General features: G+C 40.8%; 2 protein-coding genes across 2 annotated transcripts; both read right to left on the bottom strand.

Annotated features, from left to right (window-relative positions):
• Positions 1-229: 229 nt before the first annotated feature.
• LOC102711792 (guanylate-binding protein 4-like) lies at positions 230-6,918 on the bottom strand. Its single transcript, XM_006650667.3, has 17 exons — positions 6,458-6,918; positions 5,460-5,562; positions 5,270-5,339; positions 5,144-5,182; positions 4,878-4,995; positions 4,720-4,777; positions 4,555-4,619; positions 4,450-4,456; positions 4,305-4,365; positions 3,492-3,551; positions 3,360-3,379; positions 3,210-3,275; positions 2,836-3,003; positions 2,498-2,755; positions 1,957-2,169; positions 688-959; positions 230-549 (listed from the first exon to the last, which is right to left on the bottom strand). The coding sequence occupies exons 1-17, from the start codon at positions 6,553-6,555 to the stop codon at positions 402-404; spliced, it is 1,824 nt and encodes a 607-aa protein (XP_006650730.1). The 5' UTR covers positions 6,556-6,918; the 3' UTR covers positions 230-401.
• A 10,065-nt stretch (positions 6,919-16,983) lies between these two features.
• On the bottom strand, positions 16,984-19,233 carry LOC102719373. The gene is made up of 3 exons (XM_006651841.3): positions 18,490-19,233; positions 18,156-18,348; positions 16,984-18,054 (listed from the first exon to the last, which is right to left on the bottom strand). The coding sequence occupies exons 1-3, from the start codon at positions 18,943-18,945 to the stop codon at positions 17,531-17,533; spliced, it is 1,173 nt and encodes a 390-aa protein (XP_006651904.2). The 5' UTR covers positions 18,946-19,233; the 3' UTR covers positions 16,984-17,530.
• Positions 19,234-24,294: the final 5,061 nt, after the last annotated feature.

Raw genomic sequence — 24,294 nt, 5'->3', positions numbered from 1 at the left:
CGATTCACAATTCATCATATGACATATAAGCAGGTGTAGTTATTTTTCTCCGTTGAGTCAAAATAAGCCTTGTATAAGATCCAGCGGTGGGTGTGAACAATAATCAATGAATGAGATGGCATCCCGTAAGAGCAGCCTATGCTACAGAAAAATGCATAAAGTCCGTATACAACCACAACAAACGCTTTGCGCACGGCAGCGATTTCACCTGTTCAGTGTTCACTACCGTCTTCCGTTGCCAAACAAAAAAAGGCGAACCACTGATACATTGGCAGGGAACCACCAAAAGAAGGCCCATCCAATCCAATCCAATCCAATCCAACGCGGCATGGAAGACAAGTATCTTCTGCTTCTACAAATTTCGTACTTTTGTACTGTCCTTTCAGGAAAAAAGCATCGGATTAGTCTGATCTCGGGCGAGTTGAGTTCTTGTGGGAGCTCTTGTTGTGCAACGGAAGGAGTGACGATCGGCTGCCCCGTTTTCTTCTACCGAAACATCGCCAGTAAAGAAGCCAAAAGGATAGCAATACGGCAATGGGGATTGCCCACCTGCAAAAAAAAAAAAATGTTGCACGGATGAACTGATGAATAGCAGCATGGCATATAAGCTAATGATTAAGCGATGGATAGCAGCATGGCATATAAGCTAATGATTAAGCGTGAAAGCATATGTAGCAAGAAGGCTACCTGTCCAGATCGAGGATAGGACTGTACACGATAGTTTCCCAGGAAGAGACGATAATGTGCCAAGCTGGGTTATAGTACAATGACTCTGCTGACCAGAACATTCTTGTGTAGGTCTCCAGGAAGATGAACATCACCCAGGCAACAATCTCAAGTAAAAAGAACTTGATGACAAAGCGCCCAATAACCACCATGACTAGGGAGAAGGTCACCAACCAGTTGAAGAGCTTATTATTGTACTCCTTGATAAAAAGAGCACGAGACTTGACGAGCATCTGCATGCAATATCGGATCACAGTGCAGTTAGATACCGTATCATAATAAAGCAAGTCACAGACAGCGCAATGATTGACAAGAAAAAGGCACAAGACCTCACTTTTCATAAGACCCCCTCCCCTCTCTGTTTCAAAGCATAGGATATATTACCTCCAGTTTTCTTTATTTGACGCTGATGACTTTTAAATCTATATCTAAACTGTTTGTTTGATTCAAAGTTTGTGCAAATATGCAAAATTACAAATCATTCTTAAAGTTCTTTTAGTAATAAATCAAATCATAATAAAATAATTAATAATTATATAATTTTTTGAATAAGACTAATAGTCAAGTGTAATCCCACAAGTCAACAGGGTCAAATAAAAAAACGGAGTATTTTGTTCTGTGGCTTTGACCAATAATTACTCTATTACGATATATTTTTTAGACACAAATTGAGTATACTCGCTTCGTATTCAAAAATACGTAAGTTACGAATATCCTTTTGTATCACATAAATAATATCCAAACAGAGCAATTGTTGGTCAAAGTCTTAGCCCTAATGAAACAAATTATGCTCTATATTTTGAAACAGAGGGAGCAATCCTAAAAATGTGGTATCTCTGCTTTCCAAGTATGGGATATTTAAAACTAGATATAAAACCGGTATAGCAATGCACTAAACTGCATGCTGCTCATTATCTTGCATGCTTCTTTTATCTATTGACAGATCAGGACAAGGAACTAGTAGTGCTATGTTGCAATGCTATCCAAAGGGCGATACAAGATACATTTGTGGATCTCCAGGAGTAGATATATGAGAAAAGAATGGCAGAAGGTATTGAGTTGGTGCAGAAGTTGTGTCTAGTAAACAAGGGAAAAGAGCTCCCACCTTAATTACTGAGCAAATGCAAAAGTACAGGACGCTAATGGAATTCAACATTGGGTTAGTTCCATACTTGTTAATTTGTTATGCAAACTATTTTGGATTGCAGTAAATGAAATATGTTCTAATACCTTTGACATTCTGCGCTCATAGCTTTCCTTTGCAGGGCCCACACAGTCCCTTACAAAACTTCGATTGCAGTGAACAAACCCTGCATTGAACTTTGCCATGGAAGGAAGCTTCAAGACTTGAAGGTTGTCCATTTTATCTTCACACTCTGAGAAGCGTGCTTCACACAGCTTTGATGATTGATACTCATTTGCTAGAAGGAAGTTTCTGTACACCTACAAGGTATACCCTGTAAGTATGTAAATATATTATCTTCTATAAATGGAGTGAAAGTTCATACAAGGCATGTAACAATGAAAGAGCAAAAACCTTCACTGCCAAAAATCCCAAGTAGAAGGTTATATTCAACAGCACCATTCGGATCATTATATTTTAGCAGCATAAAAATTAATGCCGACATGTGAGGATACTTAACACTTCATTACATATTATATTCATTTCAGGAATACCATACCAGGGTGTATATTCCACTGTCTTAAAACGATCCCAAACTATTATAGTATTAGACTAATATCAAAATAGAATTTTGTGATGTTAACAAACCTTTTTGATCTCGTCATCAAGCTTGAGGATTGACTGAGAAGCATGATGTTTACCGAAGTGCTGCTTATCAAACAGCATTCTAGCTTGATCATTTGCCCCCTCGTGAACTTGCTGCAGTTTGTCTACTGGTACTGGTAGACCTAAGCCATCCATTTTCTCCCTATACACCTTCAGACAGCGTTCAAGAATGGCCTTATTGAAAATTTCAACAAGAGACCCTGTCGATGGAATCTCTCCTTTATTTAATGCGTCCAGAATCTGGAATATAAAAACAAATCAATAAAAGAAATTATAATAGATCAGAGGGACTTCAAGAATTACGACGGTAAGTATTCTACCTGCTGCAAGAAAGACACAAACTCCTTTCCATTCAGAGTTTTCCCCTGCACAATTTTTGGTTTTACGATAGACGCAACGACCTGCTTCAATTGATCCCGCCTTTCTACATAGAGGGGGTCAAGCTCTTTGTCATCCATGTCACATAACTTTGTTCGTTGTAGATGTGGCTGTAAAAAGGCATATTGATGTTCACACTTTCTATATAGCAAGACAAAACACATCATAAATCGTACCATACAGAAAAAATGTGTCGCTTGTTGTTAGCTACATAATTAATATGTTAACACTAAAAAGGTGTTGCGTGGAGAAGAAAAAATAATAGAAAGTACTTTAATGAGGCACTGCAGAGTCTGCATGGATGCCAGAAATGCACCTGGGGCAGGCTAAAAGCAGTGCTATTGTTGCCCATAACTGCCAACGAATCTCTGATTTGATTAACCTAAAAACAGAGAAATTAAGTTCTGAAGCAGTGGTAGATGTATGATCTTCTGGTATAAAATGTACACGTTGTAAGTAACTGTACCTCATCAATATATCTGTCTCCTGCAGAAAGAGATTAAAAAAGATCAATCCAACAGTGCACATGACAAATCTGATGTCTTAATACCATTAGCCTAAGAAATATTCTGTACTCAATAAGGCAATTTGAACTAACCACTTTCGTTAGGTACCCGCTGGAGGGCTTCATTGACCATTTGCTGAACAGATTTTCCTTCTGCTCACAAGGTTAAAGCACTCAGAAAAGGATGGATATATTTTAAAAAAAATAAATACAGTTTACCAATAACTAAAGAGTGAAGGAAATATCAGAGTATCAGACGCTGACCACATGGGGAAAAAGAGGAGAATAACTACCATGAAGGAAATCCTTGGTATATGGAATCAAAATCAAGCTCTAAACTCATGAATACTTATGAACTAGGCATTTTGTCACAGAACAGTCACATAAAATGGATACCACAGCAGTATTACAATTCTTACTGGATGTTTGTACCACCATTTATATGTATAAAAATATCATCCTATGCTCTCACACATTTGAGACCCAAATAGACTGGCTGCATATCCACATGTAGTTTAATATGTTAAATATACAAATTATTGCCATCAATTCTATCTGGGGTACACCTCATATGCCAGTACGAACTTCCATACAAACAAAATGAGAATCTAAACTGCTATTCCCTCCATACCATAGTATAAGAGATTTCCCTTTTTAGAAAGATTAAGATGAGGAAAAATGACTAGTATGACCCTCTTTAAATGAGTGGTGGTTATGGTGAGAGGGTAGTTGAGAGGTAAGATAGGAAGAAATTTGAATGAAAAGTGACTGATGTGACAACTAGCATTACTAAATCTCTTATGTTTGAGGACAAGGGCAAACCTTAATCTCTTATATTATGGGACGGATGGAGTAAGTGCATTAACAAGCCGTGCTTACAGTAAAACAATGCGCAAAGCAACTTACGCAGGAAATCCCTCTGGATAAGCCAGAGAAGCTTTGCTGGTTCAAAAGCAACATCTTGCCCCTGAAAAAACAAACATATCTCATCGATGGCTGCAGATGTTTTTATTTCAATTATCCAGATAGATCCACAGAGATGGAACATTACCTTCACTCTGCTCACCATGACGGCACATCAAAAAAAATTCAGGAAAAAGCGTTAGTACAGGAAAGTAGTAAACTGCCAGCGAAAAATACAAAGAGAGAAACAAACCTTCCATAGAATTCTTCTGCGATCTCAACAGCAAATGATAGCCTAGATATATCAGCTTCACGCACCTGAAATATCACAAGAATTAAAAATTTAAATGCACACAAACAGACAAGTGTGTGCATGCATGTATGTGAGTAATGAGAGAGAGAGAGAGAGAGAAATCACCGTCTCAGGAAGGTTGTAGATCAGCACTGAACTTAAGACAGTTGCTAGAGCAAATATCCTGCCATGAAAGAAATTAAGCAAATGATGCTGACATCAATATTGACCTTTCTATTACAGAAGTAAAAAAACATTTTACAAATTTCATTTCTACGACAGACCTATCATCATATACATTTGACTTCCCAACACTCTCAAATCCTTCAGTGTCAAGATAAAGGACAGATACTTTTGAACCATCAACATCCATTTCAACAGGTGTACCCCAAACCCATACACCTGTAACAGTTAAACATGTCTCATTACATCTTAGTAAGCCTTAATCAACAAATAGGAATACAGTTGAAAGGCATTATACCAGCAAAAAGAAGAAGAGGAAGAAGAAGAAGAAGAAGAAGAAGAAGAAGAAGAAGAAGAAGATACTCACCTTTCGTTTTAGTATCTCGCATATGGCCAACTCCAAAACCTGCATAGGTTTTCCAAATGCTCTCATTAGACCAAAAGATGTCTCTTAGTCTTGTTAAGCATGTCAAACACCACATGCACCACTTACCTTTATCACATGATAAGGATAGAAGCTGGTTGAGGAGAAAAGACTTTCCAGATCGATATGGCCCAATAACCTATATTAATAAACAAAATCAATTTAGTTCACAAGCAAACGTCAATACTGTGCTTTGGCACTATTCAAGAGCACAAGGTGGCAAAGGTAAAGCTCTTCCAAATATTAAGTTCAAACTTACACCAACGACAGCAATAGGAGTTTCTATCCTTCGAATTGCCTCTAGACCTTGTTGTGAGAGACGTAGCTTGGTGTGGCCATAATCTGGCTCCACAATTGGAAACCTGTACGAGTATACATAGTGGAGACTGAATGCCATGTTTCCAGCATAAAATCCACAAACATTGTAGTGGCAAGTAAACAAAAATTGTCTGCATGAAAGTTTTAAGGATTAAGCAGTATCCAGCCATCTCACTAAACCCTCCAGTGTGGTTTGGTTTCTTACTGAGTACCTTTATACATTGTCTGTGTGCAGTGTGGCATAATATATGACAGTGCACATTCAACAGAAAAGGAAATAATGGAAGTCTTCAAAATTTAATGATGTTTGAGAGAAATTTATCAACTTCCAGCCATCCTGCAAGCCACTAAATCATCTTTTAATAGAGCTATGGAGCAGTGAGGAAAATAATCAAGCAGGAACATTCATCAATCACTACAGAAAGAGTACAGTTCATCAAATTAACCATTGTGCAACGGAAATTGAAATTTTCACTACTGATACCAGGTTGCAAACAGTTGCAATCGCTCATAAGTCATTTGCTAACAAATTTCCAAAACACCCATCGGTTTGGCCATTCGCATGTACTGGAATGTACTAACCACCTATTATTCCCCGACATCTCACCTAACTTGCTCTTTCAACTAGCCTGCAATGGCCGCATGAGACACACATGACAAAACTACGACGGATTGTGCAACGAGAATCTGAGCAGAATTAGCTTCATTGGACCGTACGAATCCCATAGCTGAGCTTCACCCAATCTTCGACAAACTATCATCCCGTTGCATGCAACCGCCAAACCATTCAATGGCAATCGACACGCGCTAAAATGCCAGCACTGAACGCAACGCAACATTGAGCAATCGAGCACGAAATCCCATCCCGAAACGCAGGAACCGAGATCGACACAGCCACACCAAGGCAAGCATAATCACGAAGCGGAATCAGGTACTCACGCGCGCTCCAGCTCGTCAGGTTCGGGGTCTCCCGCGGCCGCCGCGGCGAGCCACCAAACCAGCGCCACCGCGCAGATCCCGGCGGCCCACCGCCCCATCTCCGGCTCCCGCACCGCAGCCAAGCCCCTCCGCACGACACTCTTCACCACCACCTCCTCCTCCCAGATCTCCACCTCCGAGCAAGCACGACACCCTAGCCGCCCCAATGCGGCGACCAATGGCCCACGCCCGCCACGTCAAACCTGGTGAAGGATCCAGCAGCAAACACCCAGTGGATAGCGGCAACCGCGAGGCCTCGGGATCCCGGTGGCTAGGGTTTTGCCCGAATGGATGGATTCGGAGTTGCTTCCACGGCAAGGAACCGCGAGAGATTGGAGACGACGACGACGACGAGAAGGAAAAATTTGGGGGAGGAGGAGGACGAGCGATGCGAGCGTCGCCTGCTCGCCTCCCTATTTAATCGGGCATTTGTTTTCTCGGCTACTTTATATCGCGTGAGGCGTGACTAATTAATCTCCGTTACTAAACCTGCTTATTAGTTTAGGGACGTGCTGATTGGTCGGGTGGCGTCTCCCGGGGCCCACATGGCAGCCGGTGCGGGTGGGCCCCCGCGTGACAGCCACGACTCCGACGTGTCGGCGACGGCGGAATTCGGGAGGGGATCTCCATCTCCGCGCGAGCGCGACTCCGCCCGTGGGGATGGAAGAGGGGATCAGGAGCCACGTTGGAAGGGCCCACATGGCGGTGACTGGTTGACCCTGCTGCTGCTGCTGCTGCTACCGACGAGCTCTGATGAGAGCTGTTTGACTGTGAGGTGCGTGTTGCCACCGACCCCGTGCCAATTCGAAGCAGGTACATGTACTGGATTGGTTATTCATTTCGCGAGAAAATTGCTGTTGCTTTGTGGTATGGTTGGGTTGCATACTTGTAATTAATTAGAACCTTTGTTTATAATATGAAACTTTCAACTATAACCTCATAAGATTTTATAAAAAAACATTTTAAAACTTTTGAATATGACTCTTATGGTTTCCGCACCAAATTTAAAATTTCAAATAAGAAATTCAGTTAACAGATGGGCTCATCTAAGACCAAATATGAGAAACAAGGTTGAGGGCTCATCAAGATTAAGCAGCAAGGTTTGCTAGGGAGAAAGTAGGGGGGGCTCGATTCGCTGGCGGAGACAAAGGAACTAAGGTATAGCGTATTGGGGTCCAGACTGTAAACAATCACTGTTTATATGAGAAGAACAGCGAAAAAAATACTATAAACAGTATCAAAAATACCGTAGCCACATTGATTTCAAGGACGGTAGCATATACCGCATATCACTGTAGCATTTGTTTTGATCCGTCTGTCTTAATCCAACAGCAAAAAGATGATCCAAATTTCGGTTACCATAGCCCAGAGGATCCGGATTGAGTGTATTGAGTTTAGGCAGCAGAGTTTTTAGTTTGAGCAGGTCCCTTCTACTGATAACTCCAAGATTAACGTCTCATGTCGCAGCCTCATTTGTTATATGTTATAGCTTTAAGAGTCTTTTTTGTCCTAAAAACTAGCCAATGAAATAAGGAGTTCACTCAGTTATATATTAGATCCTTTGCCATATTTATTACCAGAGTGGGACCATTTAACATTTTTTTCCTCCACACATCGGTGTCCCCTAAACCGTTTGCGGTCCTTTCATGCACCGATAGTGTTTCAGATATACGAGCCTCGTGGACACCCACACTCTATTAAACATTTATGTCCTAGTAACCATCGGACCAGAGATATTGAAATAATCATATTATGATACCAGTTGTTGGGTTGTAAATAGTCTTTTCATCCTAAAAGTTAGTCAATGAGATGATGTGCCCCTTCACTTATATATTAAATTCCTTGTGATCCATAACTGATCTAGCAAATGATACTAGAAGAGTCTGAACATTAGATAGAGCTTCAAATCAATTGATCTTTGACATAAAATCTTAAGATAGCTTAGTGATGACTCTCATGGTCTTAGCGGGCTTGAGCCCCACCATCCCATGCTATATCCGCTCCTACTTACCATCCCACAATCAACGTTGAACTATTCAACATTATGTTAAATATAACTATACTATTGTTAGTTAATTATAATTGTTGTATTTACCAGGACATATTTGAAGAATTTATTACTCAAAGAGAAAAAAAAGAATGGACTCAAACAATAGGGTGAGTTGTATTCCATTGGTACACAAGTGACCACAATGTTCAACCCACGACATTTTAGCAAAAAAAGCATCATTTGTTTCGTTGTTGCAACTACTTAATTAGCTAAATGAATTTTAAAATTAATATTGGGTTGATTTGTAATTTTTTTAATCATGAATTATTCAACATTTGCTTTTGATTCGCTATGAACATACATATATATATATATATATATATATATATATAACTTTTAACTGCAAATTATTTTTATTTATAAATAAACCGTTTCGGTTTTTGAACCTCTTTCAGAAGTTCGGTGTGCACGCAACTAGCTACACTCTGACTCTCCTATGGTTGTGCAAGCACGAACACGAGCAGGACGCTCTGCCCAGCCAGGTTGTGAAGCTGAGGCAGTTGCACGCCGGCCCATACAACACCCTTGCCAGCCCAGCCCGGCCCGGCCCGACATGAGCACCTGCGTCATTTTATAAAAAGGTAGGTACAATAGCATGCTATAAGCCAACTATAAGCATATTTTAAAGAGATATGAGGGGAGAGAAGGGAGGTGGGCTACTAATTTGTAGCCAGCTGCTGCACACGGGCTCTAAGACAAAATATGTGTATGACATGTGAGACCATGTATTGATGTTTGTAGTTAACTATTGTATGAATTGACTATTAAATTGACTATAGATAAATTAGAGCTAGTAGTTGATTATACTATTGAACTTGCTCTACGAGGGAAAAATCACTTTGACCTCCTCAACATGGCTCCGTGAACCAATACGGAGACTAGACTTGTCGCCGCCGGGCCAGCAAGGAGCAGGCCCGTTGGATCCGCCGGCGACAGAGGCCACATCATCCACGTACACAAAACGAGCTGAGCCTACACATCGTCCCTAGGCCACGGACCACGTCGAAGCCCATCCTACTGCCACCAATAGGGCCCACGGCCCAGGACCAGCTAACAATCGAAAATTTGTCCAGTTTCCAGCGAAACCTGCACAGAATTTTGAACAGGTGAATTATGCAGTACAGCTTGTACCCAAGTAAACAGGCTTCAGAGGAAAAAATAATTGTCCAGTTGTTTTTCATTTGCAGTAAATTTGACGAGATAAAAAAAAGTACCTGTACGTATGGGGTAGAATTATTGCCACCAGAACAGGAGGGGAGAAACACAGAGATGGGGTAGACTTTGTTGCTGGCGGAGACACATGAGTACACTAATGTACTCCAAAATACAAGTCTTTTAATCCCTTGAAGAATTAAATTGGAATTGCTTACATTTTCTTTCCAAGTAACTTGATTAGCTAAGACATGATTAAAATAATTACAACCATTGCAATCAACATAGGAATACTTATATCTTGGTAAAAACTTGAATTCTATAAATGCTTGTATTTTTTTTAACGAAGCTATATTGGCTGGATATACAGGGACAGCATCAGACGGCAGCACCAGACGAAACTCACGGCCATGTAGCAATGCAACCTTCGTTTTCCCTTCTTTTTTACGTGACAGGGCCTCAAGTTTCGTCCCGTGGCTAAGGAAAGCGAGGCTCTGCTTTTCGGTGAAAACAACACGAGGGGCATCCCTCTCCGGAGACGAGATTTGATTGCATCGATATCTTGCATTTCGAATTGAATTTATTCGTTTTCGATGGACTGGTTTGAATTTTTTCCATGGCCGCTTCCTACGTCTTTTCGTGGATTTGAGCTACCTGAAAACAACTTCAGATGCTCCTGGCTCGCTCGGAAACGAACGAAGGCGATAAGATGAACATGTTCTACTGCAACAGAATATTTTCTTTTCTTTTCTTTTCTTTTCTTTTTTTTCCCTTTTACTTTTCAGTTTGTTCTGGGTAAATCACTGGTGCGTTGAAAGCGACGATAATGGAGGAAAAATCAAAGGGAGTGCCTCTCATGGAAGGGAAAGTTGCAAATTCTGGCCCTTTTGTTTTTTTTTTCGTTTTATCTTCTACTTTCAGTTTATTTTCACATCTTGGATTCTTTTTTTTCCCAAACTGTTTTTCTCCTCGAATCTGTTCTTCGAAAAGTTTTCATAGCCATGTTTATTTTGTTTGGTTCTTTTTTACTTTTTAGTCCCAGGCCTCCTGTGAATAGAAAGGTGATTAGCAAGGCAAGGCTTGTGCTTTTGCTTTTACTTAAGAGCCCCCCTTCTATTCACAGGTCGTTTTTCTGCCAGCTTTAACTTTTTCTTGGAGGTTAAAGTAGTCAAGTCTTTTTTATGTGGAGAAAACGAGAGAGAAAAAAGAAGATTAAGAGTCTGTTTAGATTCATTTGGAATAGCAAATGGCAAATGACAAAAAGTTTTGGTGACAAAAGTTTTGGCATTGCATTTTTTAAGTTGTGTTTAGAGACATGTAAAATATTTTTTTGACAAAAGTGAGAGGTGGTCCGCGTCCCTATGCGCTTTTTGGTGAAATTTGTTACTCTAGACTGCCAAATGCCAAGTGCAAAGTTACCATTTTCTTACCCTAGTTTTATATATATTTTGCCAAAAAGTACTCCAAAATAGCAAAATTTTTTCTATTTTAAAGGATCTAAACAGGGTCTAATTTTGATAAATATTTTGCTGCAAGCCTGGAACTGCTGGATCAGTGCTGGCCCTTTTTTGTGGATATAATTCTACCTCATAATTTGTCAAAAGACAGCAGGAGAGAAAACGAGACAGATTTAAGAGAGTCACTCTCTTGAAAACGAATATTGAAGGTTTGTCTTCCTCCATTATTGCCAGATTATCACCATTCAAGGTGTCTATTCAACATATCTATTTTCATTATTCGACAGACTATTGGGGCATATTAATTTGAAAACCACAAACTTTTCCATTGTTCTGTCCTACAAACAGTACAATGATACCAGCTGCTCGAGTACTTGGTACGAGAGAAAGTTCAGAAGTACCCACCCAACAGACAAGTAGTATAGGCAACCCATCCATATCATTAGTTCACTGATAACGGGATAAACCAAGAATTTCACTACACGCACCAATACACTGTTCCAGCTTGTTCCATGGATGTAGGTTGTGTTTTTGTCTTGGTGAACGATAAAAGGTTATCTAACTTTTTATAGTTATTTAATAGTATAATGTTGAAAAGTGTATTATATATATATATATGAGATGACAAACTTATATATATAATTATTTTAAAAAATACACCGTTCCGTATTTTAGAAAACACAAAAAAATCAGAATAATCGAGAGAGAAAAACACAAAAATATAGTTTATACCTTTAAACAAGTATTGCAACCATTCCAAACGGAAGTCGCTAAAACAAAAGCCGTTAACAAAAGTTGCCAAACTGTCACATGCATCTTACCGTCTTTTTTGAAACACAAAAGAAAAAAAAAAGCGCACCCCTTCCCTCAACCAGTGTAGGCCGCGTTTGGCAACCCCTACTGTTAATTTAGTTTCTCCGGTTCTTTTTTTCATACGTTTTTCGAACGGTTAATCAACGTTTTTTGTATGAAAATTTTCTATAAAAAAGTTGTTTTTAAAAAGTATTTTTACTACTATAAAATTCTCTAGTGGCAGTGACATTGCATTTTTATAATTTACCCTCTTAACTTCGTAATATTAAAAATCAATCAAATTTAGATGGATATTCACCTAAAATCAAATTGATATGGATATTTTCTATATAAAAAAGATGGTCACATATTTCATAAAAAAAAATTTCTATTTATTCTAGTAATAACATAATATATTTTTATTCTTTGCAAATCACAGACATTCAGCTAATATTAATCTATTTTTATTTTTTTAATAATTAATAATTAATTAATTATGTACTACTTTTGTTTTTAGAACCAGAGTTGAATAGGCGATGAGAAAGACCCGTTCTCTCCCTTTTATCGTATTTCTTCCAATTTTCCTGGATCTCAACCTCGTCCCCCCGGCGTCGCGGCCCAGGTCGTTCTCCTCTCCTTTTCACGCCTTGTGCAGCTGCTGCTGAGGCAGCCCATTCCTTACCTGTGAAGCTCGGTACTGTTATTACCACTCAGTTCTGTGACAGACACACACTCCCACGCAGCGCAGGGAAGGAAAGAAAAGGTCGCACATTTCCGCTGCAATGATGCGTTGAGAGCGAGCGAGAGAGAGAGAGAGAGAGAGAGAGAGAGAGAGCAGGATGGTCTATGGAGGTGGGGCGTTGCTTTCCTGAAAGCGAAGACGAACAAACCGGGGGCGTTTCCCTTGTCGCCACTGCCCCACGCGTCGTCACGAGTCGCGGACACGGTTAGTGCAGTGCACCGCGGCGATCTCTCTCTCTCTCCGGCGAGACCGGTGGCCGGTCGCCGTCACGGTCGCCTCTCGATCTCCTAGTGCCGGTCATGGATAATGTTGGCCCCGATTTTCTATTTGATGTCGTTTATTTTTTGTTTAACTTTAATTTTTTTATTTAAATATATTATTATTTTATTATAATTTATTTATTACTAGAAATATTATAAGAACTTATATTTTAAATATTTATAGAAAATCAAATAGAACTAATATCTTATAATATCTTAAAGAGTTAGCGACGTCGAATTGAGAAACCGAGAGCAGCGGCACTGGCGTTTACCGCGACGGACGGTGGGGCCGGATCACGGTGAGAACGGGACCCACCGGACGGTAGGGTGCAATGAAGAATCACGGCGGGCCAGGCTGTGGTGGCTCACAGTCACCGAGAGGGGAACCGATCAGCAGAAGCAGTGTTGTTGCGCCCTGGCGAGCTGCAATTGTCACCACGCTCGCTCGTCGCCATGTAAGGCAAGCAGGGTACACCACGCCAATGCTAGTACTCCGTCCCATAATAATTGTATATCTGAAATTTAAATTTACTATATAAAAATACATACGTGAAAGATGTATGATCTTTCCTATCGATTATTTTATATTTAAATCTTATTCTGGTTTATTTCTAATTACCTCTCTCTATATAATCTTATTATTTATTAAGGGTTATTTAAATTATTTTTTATAATTAATTTATTTTTTACCATGCTAAAAATATATTTATAATGGGACGAGGAAGCACTAGAATACGCCATGCACTATTATTTCTACCACCCCGAAGGGAACAAGTCACAGATGGATAATTAAAGGATGTCCACGCTACCGTAGGAGTAGTAGTACTGCTCGTAGCTTCCAGCCGAAGTGAATGAATGAACCGAAAGAGACGATGAAACCAGTATACAGGGTGTGTATTTGGAAAATCTCTTTTGCACTGCAAACGGAATGGCTTACTACCACCGGTTAAATAAGAATAATATTATCTAAATTCATTTATATGTTAATATATAAAAATATATACTAATAGTTAAAAGTATTACGATATGAACTAGAGAAAATTAGCGAAAAATATTAAAAGTAGAAGTTTTCACGATACAAGCATTTTTACCATTGTAGAAAGTGCTCACGTAGAAGCTAGAAAAGCAATGAAAACACCCACCCGTCGGTCAGGTCGGTGGCACGCACTCACTCACCGGCTGGATCACTGCTCACCGAGCAGTCCAATCCAGGGTTGCCGGTCCAGATCGCGGAGGCCACCACCACTTGGCCGCTCGCCGCTCCCGCCCAACCGCCATCTGGTGGTCAAAAGCCGCGGCACCACCACCGCCGCCGCCGCCGCCGGGAGCGAATCTTTCCATCACCGCTCGCCTCCTCCCCCTCCTCTTTCGTCATTTTCGTCATTTTCACTTTCACCGCTCCAAAGCTCGCTTCTCTCGGTGCGTCTTCGATTTCTTTCGTCGTCTGACGCAAAAATAGCAGATCAGTTGCGACCTGAGAGAAGGAGAAAGGCGTCACGTCGCATTTGTCATGCTTCCCGAGATCGCGTCCGTCGTCGTCGTCAATGGGGGCACTGCCAAGCACCAAGTGTTCGTAGCAACCGTGTCGAGGTCGGCCGCACACTTCGAAGCTCCTCTCCTCTCTCGTTCAGCTAAAATTAAACGTAAGTAAAATAGTTTATTAGTAATCAAAAGACAATTTATAGTTAACCTTTTCATATAATCTCTTTTACGCCAGTTGATTTTTTAATGTACGTTTGATCATTCATTTTATTAAAAAAATTATATAATTACTAATTATTTTTATATCATTTTATTTATTATTAAGTATAGTTTCATGCATATATACATATATATATAACTTTACATATTTTTTAAATTTTTTTAATAAGACGAATGATCAAACATGTATAAAAAGAATCAACGATGTCAAACATTTAGGGACAGAGATAGTATGTTTTTAGCTATATAAGAGAAGACGACCGAAAAATAAACGATAATATGGATATGTTAAATGATGTTTTAAATTTTAGTTTATAGTTATAGGCATTAACCAAAAGATAACAAAGGCCTGGGCTTCTTCTTTTCCCTGCACGATTGCTTAGGCATGGCCGTAACCAACAGTGGTGCAAGTACTATTATACTGTGCTTAGCGTTTTCGGCACAAGTAAAGAAACAGCGTCACGTGAACTCGCGTGAAAAAAAATATACCCCTTCAGAGCACAATCCACTGTTTAGACTTTGGAGTGCACGATTTTTTTTACCCAGCTTTTACCGCATCAAAGGGTAAAGCATGGAAACTACTGTAATCTATAGAAGAAATATACTCTCGTTTATTTAAATGCCACTTAAACAGTTAAAATTTTATAATTAAATTGACAACACTCATGCGACATACATGTACCACTTCCTAAAATCTTATTCGAGTGTATGAATGGCAGGGGTATTATTTACGCTCAAATTTATTTCTTTTAACAATGTGTAGATCAAATTTAAACTTGGCTTTGGCTTTTGGTTTAGTGATGGATGTTACTGTAGTCTACATTGTCTAACTTTTCAGAAATCCTAAAATACTACATTCAATCCAAAATATAAATATCGACAATTTGTTTAGCATGTATTAAGGTTAAGAAAAATAAGACTATAATACCTCTTAATAAATAAGAAATTAATGGGAATAGAAGGGTATTTTAGGTGGGAATAAAATAAGAATAATTTTGAATAGAGAGAAACAACACTTATATTATTATACAATATTAAAATAAAATTATTATCTAATTTTGAAACGGTGGAGTATTTATATCTAACGTAAGAAAATAAACGCGAGAGGACATCCAATTAGGGGTTGTTTAGTTCCCAAAAATTTTCACCCAAAAACATCATATCGAAACTTTGGACACCTAAATAGAGTATTTAATATGGATAAAATGAAAAACTAATTGCACAGTTATGTGAGAAATCGTGAGACGAATCTTTTGAGCCTAATTAGTTCGTCATTAGCGCATGTGGACTAATAACGAACTAATTAGGCCCAAAAGATTCGTCTCGCGGTTTCCACGTCAGCCGTGAAATTCGTTTTTTCATTCACGTCCGAAAACCCTTTCGACATCCGGTCACAACACGTCTAATGTAACATGTAAAAATTATCATTTCACTAACTAAACACCTCTTATAAGAGCATTCACAACCCATAACACTATATGTATTTTTCATAAACTCCACATCAACAAGAAAATAATACTAGACACTAATCTTTTAATGCAAACATCACTATTCCATACTTTAATTTAATGCTACTTATCACAAATGATATCTTAAATGTCGTGTAGAAACCATGTCTTATGAAAGATATGGTTTCATTCTCTTTTCTTATTTATTCACTTGTCACATTATTTTTCATCCTAAATACTACTAGTTATTCAGTTGGAAATACCTAATGCATTCCCGCTAAAACAATTCACCTTCACGTTAAACCCAAAACTTTTACCAGAGTGAAATCTTGGAGGTGAAGTGCGAGCGAGGCAAAGTAAAGGCTCTCCCTGCTCACGCAATTCCCATGGCCATGGCATCGCATCGGCATCGGCATCGATGATGCGGTTGCAGCGGAGTCCCGCAGTGGGGTGCGGGGGCGCGGCTTTCGAGACTGCACGAGCGGGAGGGAAGAGCCGAGCCTCGCCACCCACCTCCACACGTCCACACCGATCGCGCCCAGTTCCCCGCATTTTTTTAATCGGGTTTAATTTCCGGCTAAACGGATGATGACGACGGGTGAGGTGGGCCCCACTGGTCCGGGCCCACCGGACAGTAACTGCCAGCCATTTCTGCGTGCTCTTCTCTCCTCTCTCTCCTCGTCTTCGCTTCGTTTTGATCAGGTGAGCGTACGTACACCTGTTCTGCTGTTTGTTCATGCATCATCATCATGCCCGGATCCGTCCAATTTTCTCCTTGTTTTCTCCAACGCCACGTACTACTGTTTGACCCCAAGTGGCAAGCTTGGGAGTGAAGCGATGAGCGAGTGATTCGGTTATCACACACTTCCGAGCAAAAAAGAAACAGAGCAAACAAAAGTCACGCATACTATTTTGATAATTTGAGCTAATTACTCATTGTTCATCCGTTCCATCGAAGATTACAAAGATGCGTCGTAGTAGTAACAAGGGAAATTTTTTTTTAGGATCCTACTACAAAGTGGAGAAGCCGCAGAAGGATCATGGGGGTTTTGCTTTTGCAGCAGCAACCGAGCAGCCTCACTTGATCAACTCTGCTTACAAATATGTAGTATTACTAGTTCTAACCAGGCAGTAGGGGTGAAGAACAGCAGCTTCACAAAAAGCCCCTGATGCCAAAACCAAAAATTACAAGGGTCAAAAAGAAGATTGGGAAAAGGGAGGAGGGAAAATTTTTTTGGAACGCAAGTGTTTTTTCTCTTTTCCGAAAAAAACCCCGGAAAACACCAAAACACCAAAAACTAGATCCCCAAACGGATCGAAGCGCGCGGAGGAAAAAGAAGCGAAAAGGAGGGAAAAAAAAGAATCGATGAGCTAGTGATGGTAGTGGTAGTAGTAGTTCTAGCGGTAGTAGTTATTGTTCACCACGCCACGCTCAGAGGACGGCGGCGAGCCCTGTGACAACCTTCGCTTTGGGAGGCATCTTACTCGTCTCCTCCGTCGGGCGCCACGGCGAAACCACCACCGTGATCTTCTCACCGCCGGCGGCGGGGGTCTCCCCGCTTTGTTTCCTATCGAACAGGAGCTCGAACTCGCCGGAGAAGCTCGCTGCCGAGACCGGCGTTGCAGTCGCCGATGTGGTGGACATCAGGGATGGGGCGTCGGCCTTGTCGCCGGAGCGGACGTGCGGCGACAGCCACTTGGCGCGCATGTACTCCGGCTTCCGCCATGGAGGGAAGTGCAGGCCCTTCTTCTTGAGGCTCTGCCGCGCCGCCTCCGCCACGACGGCGACAATCTGCCCGAGGCGGTCCGGCGTCCCCACGAACAGCGGCGGCAGCGCCTGCAGCGCCGCCCGGTACGCCTTTGTCGACCGTGCCACCTCGAACTCCGACCGGAAGTCCACCTCCACGATGAGCCTCACCTCCTCGCCCACCACCGCGTCGATGTACTCATGCTCGCCTGCCGGAGATACACAGATTTCTCCGCCGCGGTCAGTGGCGCCGGCCGGAGAAGGGGATTTATGTTGAACTGAACTGCGGCGAGCTGGGTGAGGTGGGTACCTGCGGGGTACGAAGAGGTCTTCTCCCATCGCGAACGGCAGACGGCGGCGTCGTAGCCGAGTGCCCGGAGGCCGTCGGCCACCGCGCGGCGGCACTCCGCCTTGCTCTTGTAGCTCTTGCCGCACCTCTCGGCGATCCTCGACGCGTCCGCGAGAAGGTTCCGCTCTGCGACGCTCGCGCTCTGCACCAAACCCTGCCAAGAATCGCACGCAAAGGAGACGGCAAGCAACCTCCTCATCAATTCGATGCGCCAGGTGAAGGGGAATACTTGGAATTTTTCAGTTTTGGGGTTTCGCGTGCGCCATGCGAGAGGAACAAAAAAAAATGGTAGTACCTTGAGAGTGTCCAAGGCGTCGCCGGCCGTGGCGGAAGCGGGCGCGGAGTGGTCGGAGGGGAGGAAGAAGTCCTCCTCGTCGTCACTCTCCTCATAGTTGCTGCCGTTGAAACAGTTGCATCGCCCGCGCTGCGGCCGCTCGACGGCCGCGGAATCCTCCATGAAGCTGAGCACCATGCGGTCGAGGCCCACCGACCCGGCCTCCACCTCACCACCGCCGGCGCCGGCCGAGACCTTCTCCCCCTCCCTCTCCTTCCCATCACCGGCGAGCCTCTCCGACGCCGACACCCTCACCAGCAACCTCCGGAACCTCGAGACCCTCGGCGGCGCGGGCGCGGGCGCAGGCTGCTGCGAAGCCGGCGTCGCCGTCGGCGTCACCGTCGGCTTCCCCTCCATGGCGCCGTGGTGGTGGTGGTGGTGGTGACCGTTCTTGAGCTGGAACGGCATCGATCGCATGAATCCTAACCACTACAACCACGCCATCCCGGCCGAACCCCCACCCTCCCAAGTAACCAACCGCACCAGCACCAGTCCAACCAACCAGTTCTCCAAACCGCGCCTACTACTAGTAACCGCACTCCGGTGGTTCGCCGGAGCCGGAAGCCATGCCCAGCGAGCGGCGGCGGCGGAGACGCGCGCGCCCTCTCCGCGTTCTCCTCCTCCCAACCTCTTTTTCACAGTTTACACGCAGCAGCAGCAGCAGCAGCAGCCGCGGCGGAAGCGAAGGTAAGGTAAAACAAACCACCGAGCGAGAGGAGTTCAAACGGGGGAGGAAGCCTCGGCGATTTTAAGGGAGAGCCCCGTGGGGCCCGGCGGTGGGGCCCACGGTGACATGGCGGTTGGGTGGGCCCGGGCGCGCAGTGGTACGTGGCGGGGTCGCGGGAGCCGTTGGTCGCGGGACGAGGGACACGCGTCCCCGCGCGGAGGGCGCACGGCGTTGCCGTTTTACGACGGGGTATTGGTGTAAAGTCTTTTCTACCCTCACAAACATTTGGTAATTTTCCTAATACGTCTATAATAACTTATTTTTGTTTTTCCATGTTATCATTCGTCTTATTTAAAAAATTATAAAAGAATTTAAAAAATATTAGTCACGCTAAAAAAAATTAGTCACACATAAATTTTGTCATCTTGTAAAAATAGAAATATTAATCGCAAAAATTTTTTAAATAAGATGAAAAATCAAAATAATATATAAAAAACTAAAAAATAATCTTATTTCGAGAGGGAGGTACTGTTTTGGAGTAATAGGGGTATATTGGGGATTTTGTATAAAAAATGGTGTATGGTGGGCGGACGTGGGGAAACGGCAGGTGTGTATGTACTAATTATAAATCCGTGTTTAAGAATTTCATGGCTCTTTTAAGAGTGGATAGGGTTTGTTGGATTAAAAATAATAATGGTGGGGTCGAGTTGCAAATAGGATCATAGAAAATGGCAAATGCCCTCTCCTTATGCACGGCGTAGAGGGGTAGACAACGACTTTGGATGCTTTTGTAGCAGAGAGACAATTATTTATTACCAGCTCCCTCCATACATACGATCGGTTAAGGCCCTCTTTCCTAATTTGCTGGTCGCATCGAATTTTTAACACATATATATAGCATTAAACGTAATTAATAAAATAACTAATTACATAGTTAGGAAGAAATTTGCGAGAGAAACTTTTGGGTCTAATTAGTTTATGATTACACATAACTGTTATAGTAACTCACATGTGCTAATGACGGATTAATTATGTTTAAAAATTTTGTCTCGTGGTTTTCTGACACTCTATGTAATTAGTTTTTTAATGGGTTAATTAGATTCATGCCACTGTAAATTTGCTAGTTTTGAAATATACCATTACTATTTGACAAATTATAAGGATGCTGTTATGATTTTAGAAGTATTTCAATTATGCCATTCTTGGACCATATTGCCCTTTGTATATATTAAGGGACAGTGAACCGTATAGGGGTAATATGATCCAATTTTTTAAAAAATACACTTGAGATGTATGGAGTGGCATATTTCTAATAGTTCTGAAATTATAATGGCATTCTTATAATTTGTCGAATAGTAATGGTATATTTCAAAACTAGTAAATTTATAATGACATGGATCTTCTGAGATCCGATCAAACATCCGATATAACATTCAATCCAAAATTTTTCGTGAACTAAACAAGCCCTAAGTATCAGTTACCAGCCATGCATCTGATCGGTGAAGTATGAGGTGCAATCCCTCAATTCGGTGTAAACAATCGACCCTAGTTTGCACCTTTGGATCTGTGATGTGGGGCTAAGATCGGTCCTTTTTCCCCCCAAGGTGCATTTTGCAAAGAGAAAACACATTATTTGCATTTGAGTCTCTTATTTGTTAATCAAACTAGTAATATGCCCGTGCTAACGCTACGGTGTCATAATATGTTTGATAATAAATTACAAAATAACAATATTCACAGTATCATTTTCAAATATAAAATCACACGTCGAACAACTGAAATACATCATTATAATTAGCATGAGTAACTCGCATAGCAATACATGAGCAATTATTAGCAAGAGTAACACGAAAAGCGATCAAGACATGATAATAAAAAATATATAATAGCTATTATCTATTTGTTGCAAAACAATATGTCAAAAAGATGCCAGAAGTAATTATAACACAATTAATACCATATTCAACATGCCAATGGTCATCATATATAGTACCCACCATCAGCTCAGACTTGTTCTGAAAACTAAATGATAGTGGTTAATTCCAAATTAATAAACAAATATTTTGTATTATAAATTTATACTATTGTGGTTTCGATGAATGTATTCTTAAAAGCATAGTCATGGGTAAATAAGGAGCATATTCTATTCTACCCAACAACTTTCTGATTAGCTTAGCAAGTAATATGATCATTTACCATTTAACAATCTTGTAAAGCAAGAAATTTGTGCAGAAGATTCTTGGGCATGATAATTTTGACCACAATTGCTTACACGATCTCAGTGTACGCTGACAGATATAAAGTGTTCGGTAAAAGTATTACGTTGCTGACGATATAAAGAGAACTGTAATTCGTAATCACATCCCTGATTGGCATAAAAATCCCTTTTGCTCCAAGAGATTTAACACAAATAATAGCCCAAAATTTAAATTTATATAACATCTTACTTTGCATAGTGTAATGAGGTGATCAGTGTAATAACCATGAAGTGATGGTTATTCCAAATCCTTAAAATCAGTGCAAGCCATCAGTTTTGCATCAGTCAAGAGAGTAATAAGAGCAAGGGAAGTATTATTTGGGAGGACATAGCATATGTGTACATAGTGGTAACCCATACAGGATGCCATCTTATAGTTGCAGGACTAAAAACACAGCTTCAAGCAATGGAACTTTTAAGTTAATACTAAAGGTTTAGCAAAGAAAACTTTTAAGTTAACACTTTAAATGTATTGTTACTTATAAGGTCTCATCAAAGATTAGTAACCCAGAATAAAATGAGAAGCACATATCAATTTATACTAAAATTAAGGAAATGAAAAAAATAAAATTCATATCACAAAATGTGGTAATTAAGCATTTTAGTATGAAAACGTATAATTATGCATGTCTTTCTAAAATTAAGATGCATCGGAAATGTATTCGTCAATTTTACAGATTGAATTGTTCGTGCACATATAAAGTAGAATGCCTATCAATCACCAAAAAAGGAAGTGCTGAAAACACTATAATGAAACCGCATATAGCCGTAGAATACAGAAATAAATTACCCCCTTAGTTTCAAATTACTTGGCAGCAATAGCTACAACAGCAATAGCTAGGTGACCAGGACAAGACATGTTGATTTGTGTATGCTAGTTTGCGTAAAGATAAAAATATTTTCTAAAATATGTTTCAACCCTAGAAGTTGATTTGGATGGAATCTGAATAATCAAAGAATACAATCTGAATAGAAAAGTAGACCTTAACAATTTCTTGAGTTATCTTGGAAATAACTATGTGCACTATGCATGTGTGATAATGTATTCAACAAATAAAAACCAGTTAATCACCAATTTTGTACATCATAAACCCCTATAAAGAACTGCTCAAAAGTAGTAGCATGCAAAAAATATCTTAATTGACTTAATGATATGCACATAACTGAACGAATGAAAGATTGACCTGATCTTGTCAACAATGTTGGTGTGGAGACCCGTTCATAGTTATCAATTGGTGATAATCAAATATTTGCATTTGAGTCTCTTATTTGTTAATCAAATAATCTATAGGCTCATTCCACAATGAGCGCCTACCCTACGGGCACTCGTTGCTTACTTGTTAGCTCTCGGTATCAATATGTTATATAGCTAGTTGGATGTGCCAATTAATCAATTCTCGTATGCTTGTTTTCATAAACTGATAAACATTGTCATTAAAAATACTTTTAAAAATCAAATAAATCAATTTATCGTATTTGTAACTGTTAACACTAACGGAAGTCCATGTTAATGACTTGGAGCATCTCTAGGAACTCTTTTATCCTATCATCTATCTTAAAAATAGAGGATGGGGGATAAAAATAGTGCTCCAACAGAACCTCTATTCCATCATCTATTTTTAGATGTCCTCTATATCAAGAGAGAGAACATATATATTTAGATGTTCTCTCTCCATCATCAAAAACTTAATTGTCCCTACTTTAACCACTATAAAACATAAAACAAATGCATGAATAGTTACATGTGTTAATAAAATGTAACAGACTAGATGCTCTAATATGGATGATCTATTGGAGCATACAAATATATAGAGAATGAAATTGTTTTAATGACCATCCAAATTAAGATATAGAAGACCAAATTTTGATAAGTCGTTGGAATGCTTTTTCCACGTCTTCCGTGCCACGACAAAGCCTAAAGCCCAACCCCTGAGGTTCAAACCGTGCCTGACTGTTAAAAAAAAAAAACCGTGCCTGACCATCTCGGCGAGGCAACAGCGACGGCCACTTGCGGCGCGGGCGCACGGTGTCCAGGGGGCGCCGCGACGCGTCGCGCGGTACTGTTTGGCGCTGGATCGCGAAGCAGGTGAAGCTGGACCAGCAGCGACGTCCCACCCGGGATACTCTACGCACATCAGGGGGGATGGTCACGCCTCACGGGAAAGAAAGGAAGGGAAAAGAGAAGAGAAGGGACCCGGCTAAAAACCCTAGGCTGGTGGCTTGGCTACATACATCGGCCGCTGATTAAACGCGACGAGATGCGGCCAAACCGCCCGGCAGGACGGTACTGTGTTCGCATCAATTGCCTGCTGGCTGGTAGCATACCTGCTTGCCCAAATCATTTTCTGCGTATTCCGGTTCGAAGATTTTGGTTTCAGACATCGCCACTTCAACCCCAACCAGACACCGATATTTGGAAAAGTCAATAAAGGCTAGCTCTTTTCGGAGTTTGGAATTAGCTGATTAGACTCACTGTAAGATTAATTGAGAATTAAATATTCAAAGTTGAAAAGTTGTTTTACTGATTTTAAAGAAACATTTTTCGTACAAAATATACAGTTTAAAAGGCATGCTAATGGATATCTAGAGAGCAACGCCGCGTTTGCCCCTGGCAACAAGTTAACTGAATCCTCTCTCGTTTTCATGCACATGTTTCCCGAACTGCTAAACGATGTATTTTTTTTAAAAAAAAATTTATAGAAAAGTTATTTTAACAAATCATATTAATCTATTTTATTTTTTAATAATTAATCATGTACTAATATATTAATGTGTTTTTCATGTCAATTGAGTTAACTTATGACCCCTTTACCGAACGCAGCCTAACTAATTTTGTTAGATA

Source organism: Oryza brachyantha, chromosome 3, assembly GCF_000231095.2.
Source record: "Oryza brachyantha chromosome 3, ObraRS2, whole genome shotgun sequence".
Classification (NCBI taxonomy): domain Eukaryota; kingdom Viridiplantae; phylum Streptophyta; class Magnoliopsida; order Poales; family Poaceae; genus Oryza; species Oryza brachyantha.
This window is presented reverse-complemented; position numbering and strand designations above follow the sequence as displayed.

Coding starts and splice junctions, on each gene's coding strand:
- LOC102711792 (XM_006650667.3), bottom strand. CDS start 6,555: ATGGGGCGGTGGGCCGCCGGGATCTGCGCGGTGGCGCTGGTTTGGTGG. Junction 5,340..5,459: donor CTCCTATTGCTGTCGTTGGT/GTAAGTTTGAAC, acceptor TTATTAATATAG/GTTATTGGGCCATATCGATC. Junction 4,620..4,719: donor TCTACAACCTTCCTGAGACG/GTGATTTCTCTC, acceptor GTGATATTTCAG/GTGCGTGAAGCTGATATATC.
- LOC102719373 (XM_006651841.3), bottom strand. CDS start 18,945: ATGCGATCGATGCCGTTCCAGCTCAAGAACGGTCACCACCACCACCAC. Junction 18,349..18,489: donor ACGCCTTGGACACTCTCAAG/GTACTACCATTT, acceptor GATTCTTGGCAG/GGTTTGGTGCAGAGCGCGAG. Junction 18,055..18,155: donor GACCTCTTCGTACCCCGCAG/GTACCCACCTCA, acceptor TATCTCCGGCAG/GCGAGCATGAGTACATCGAC.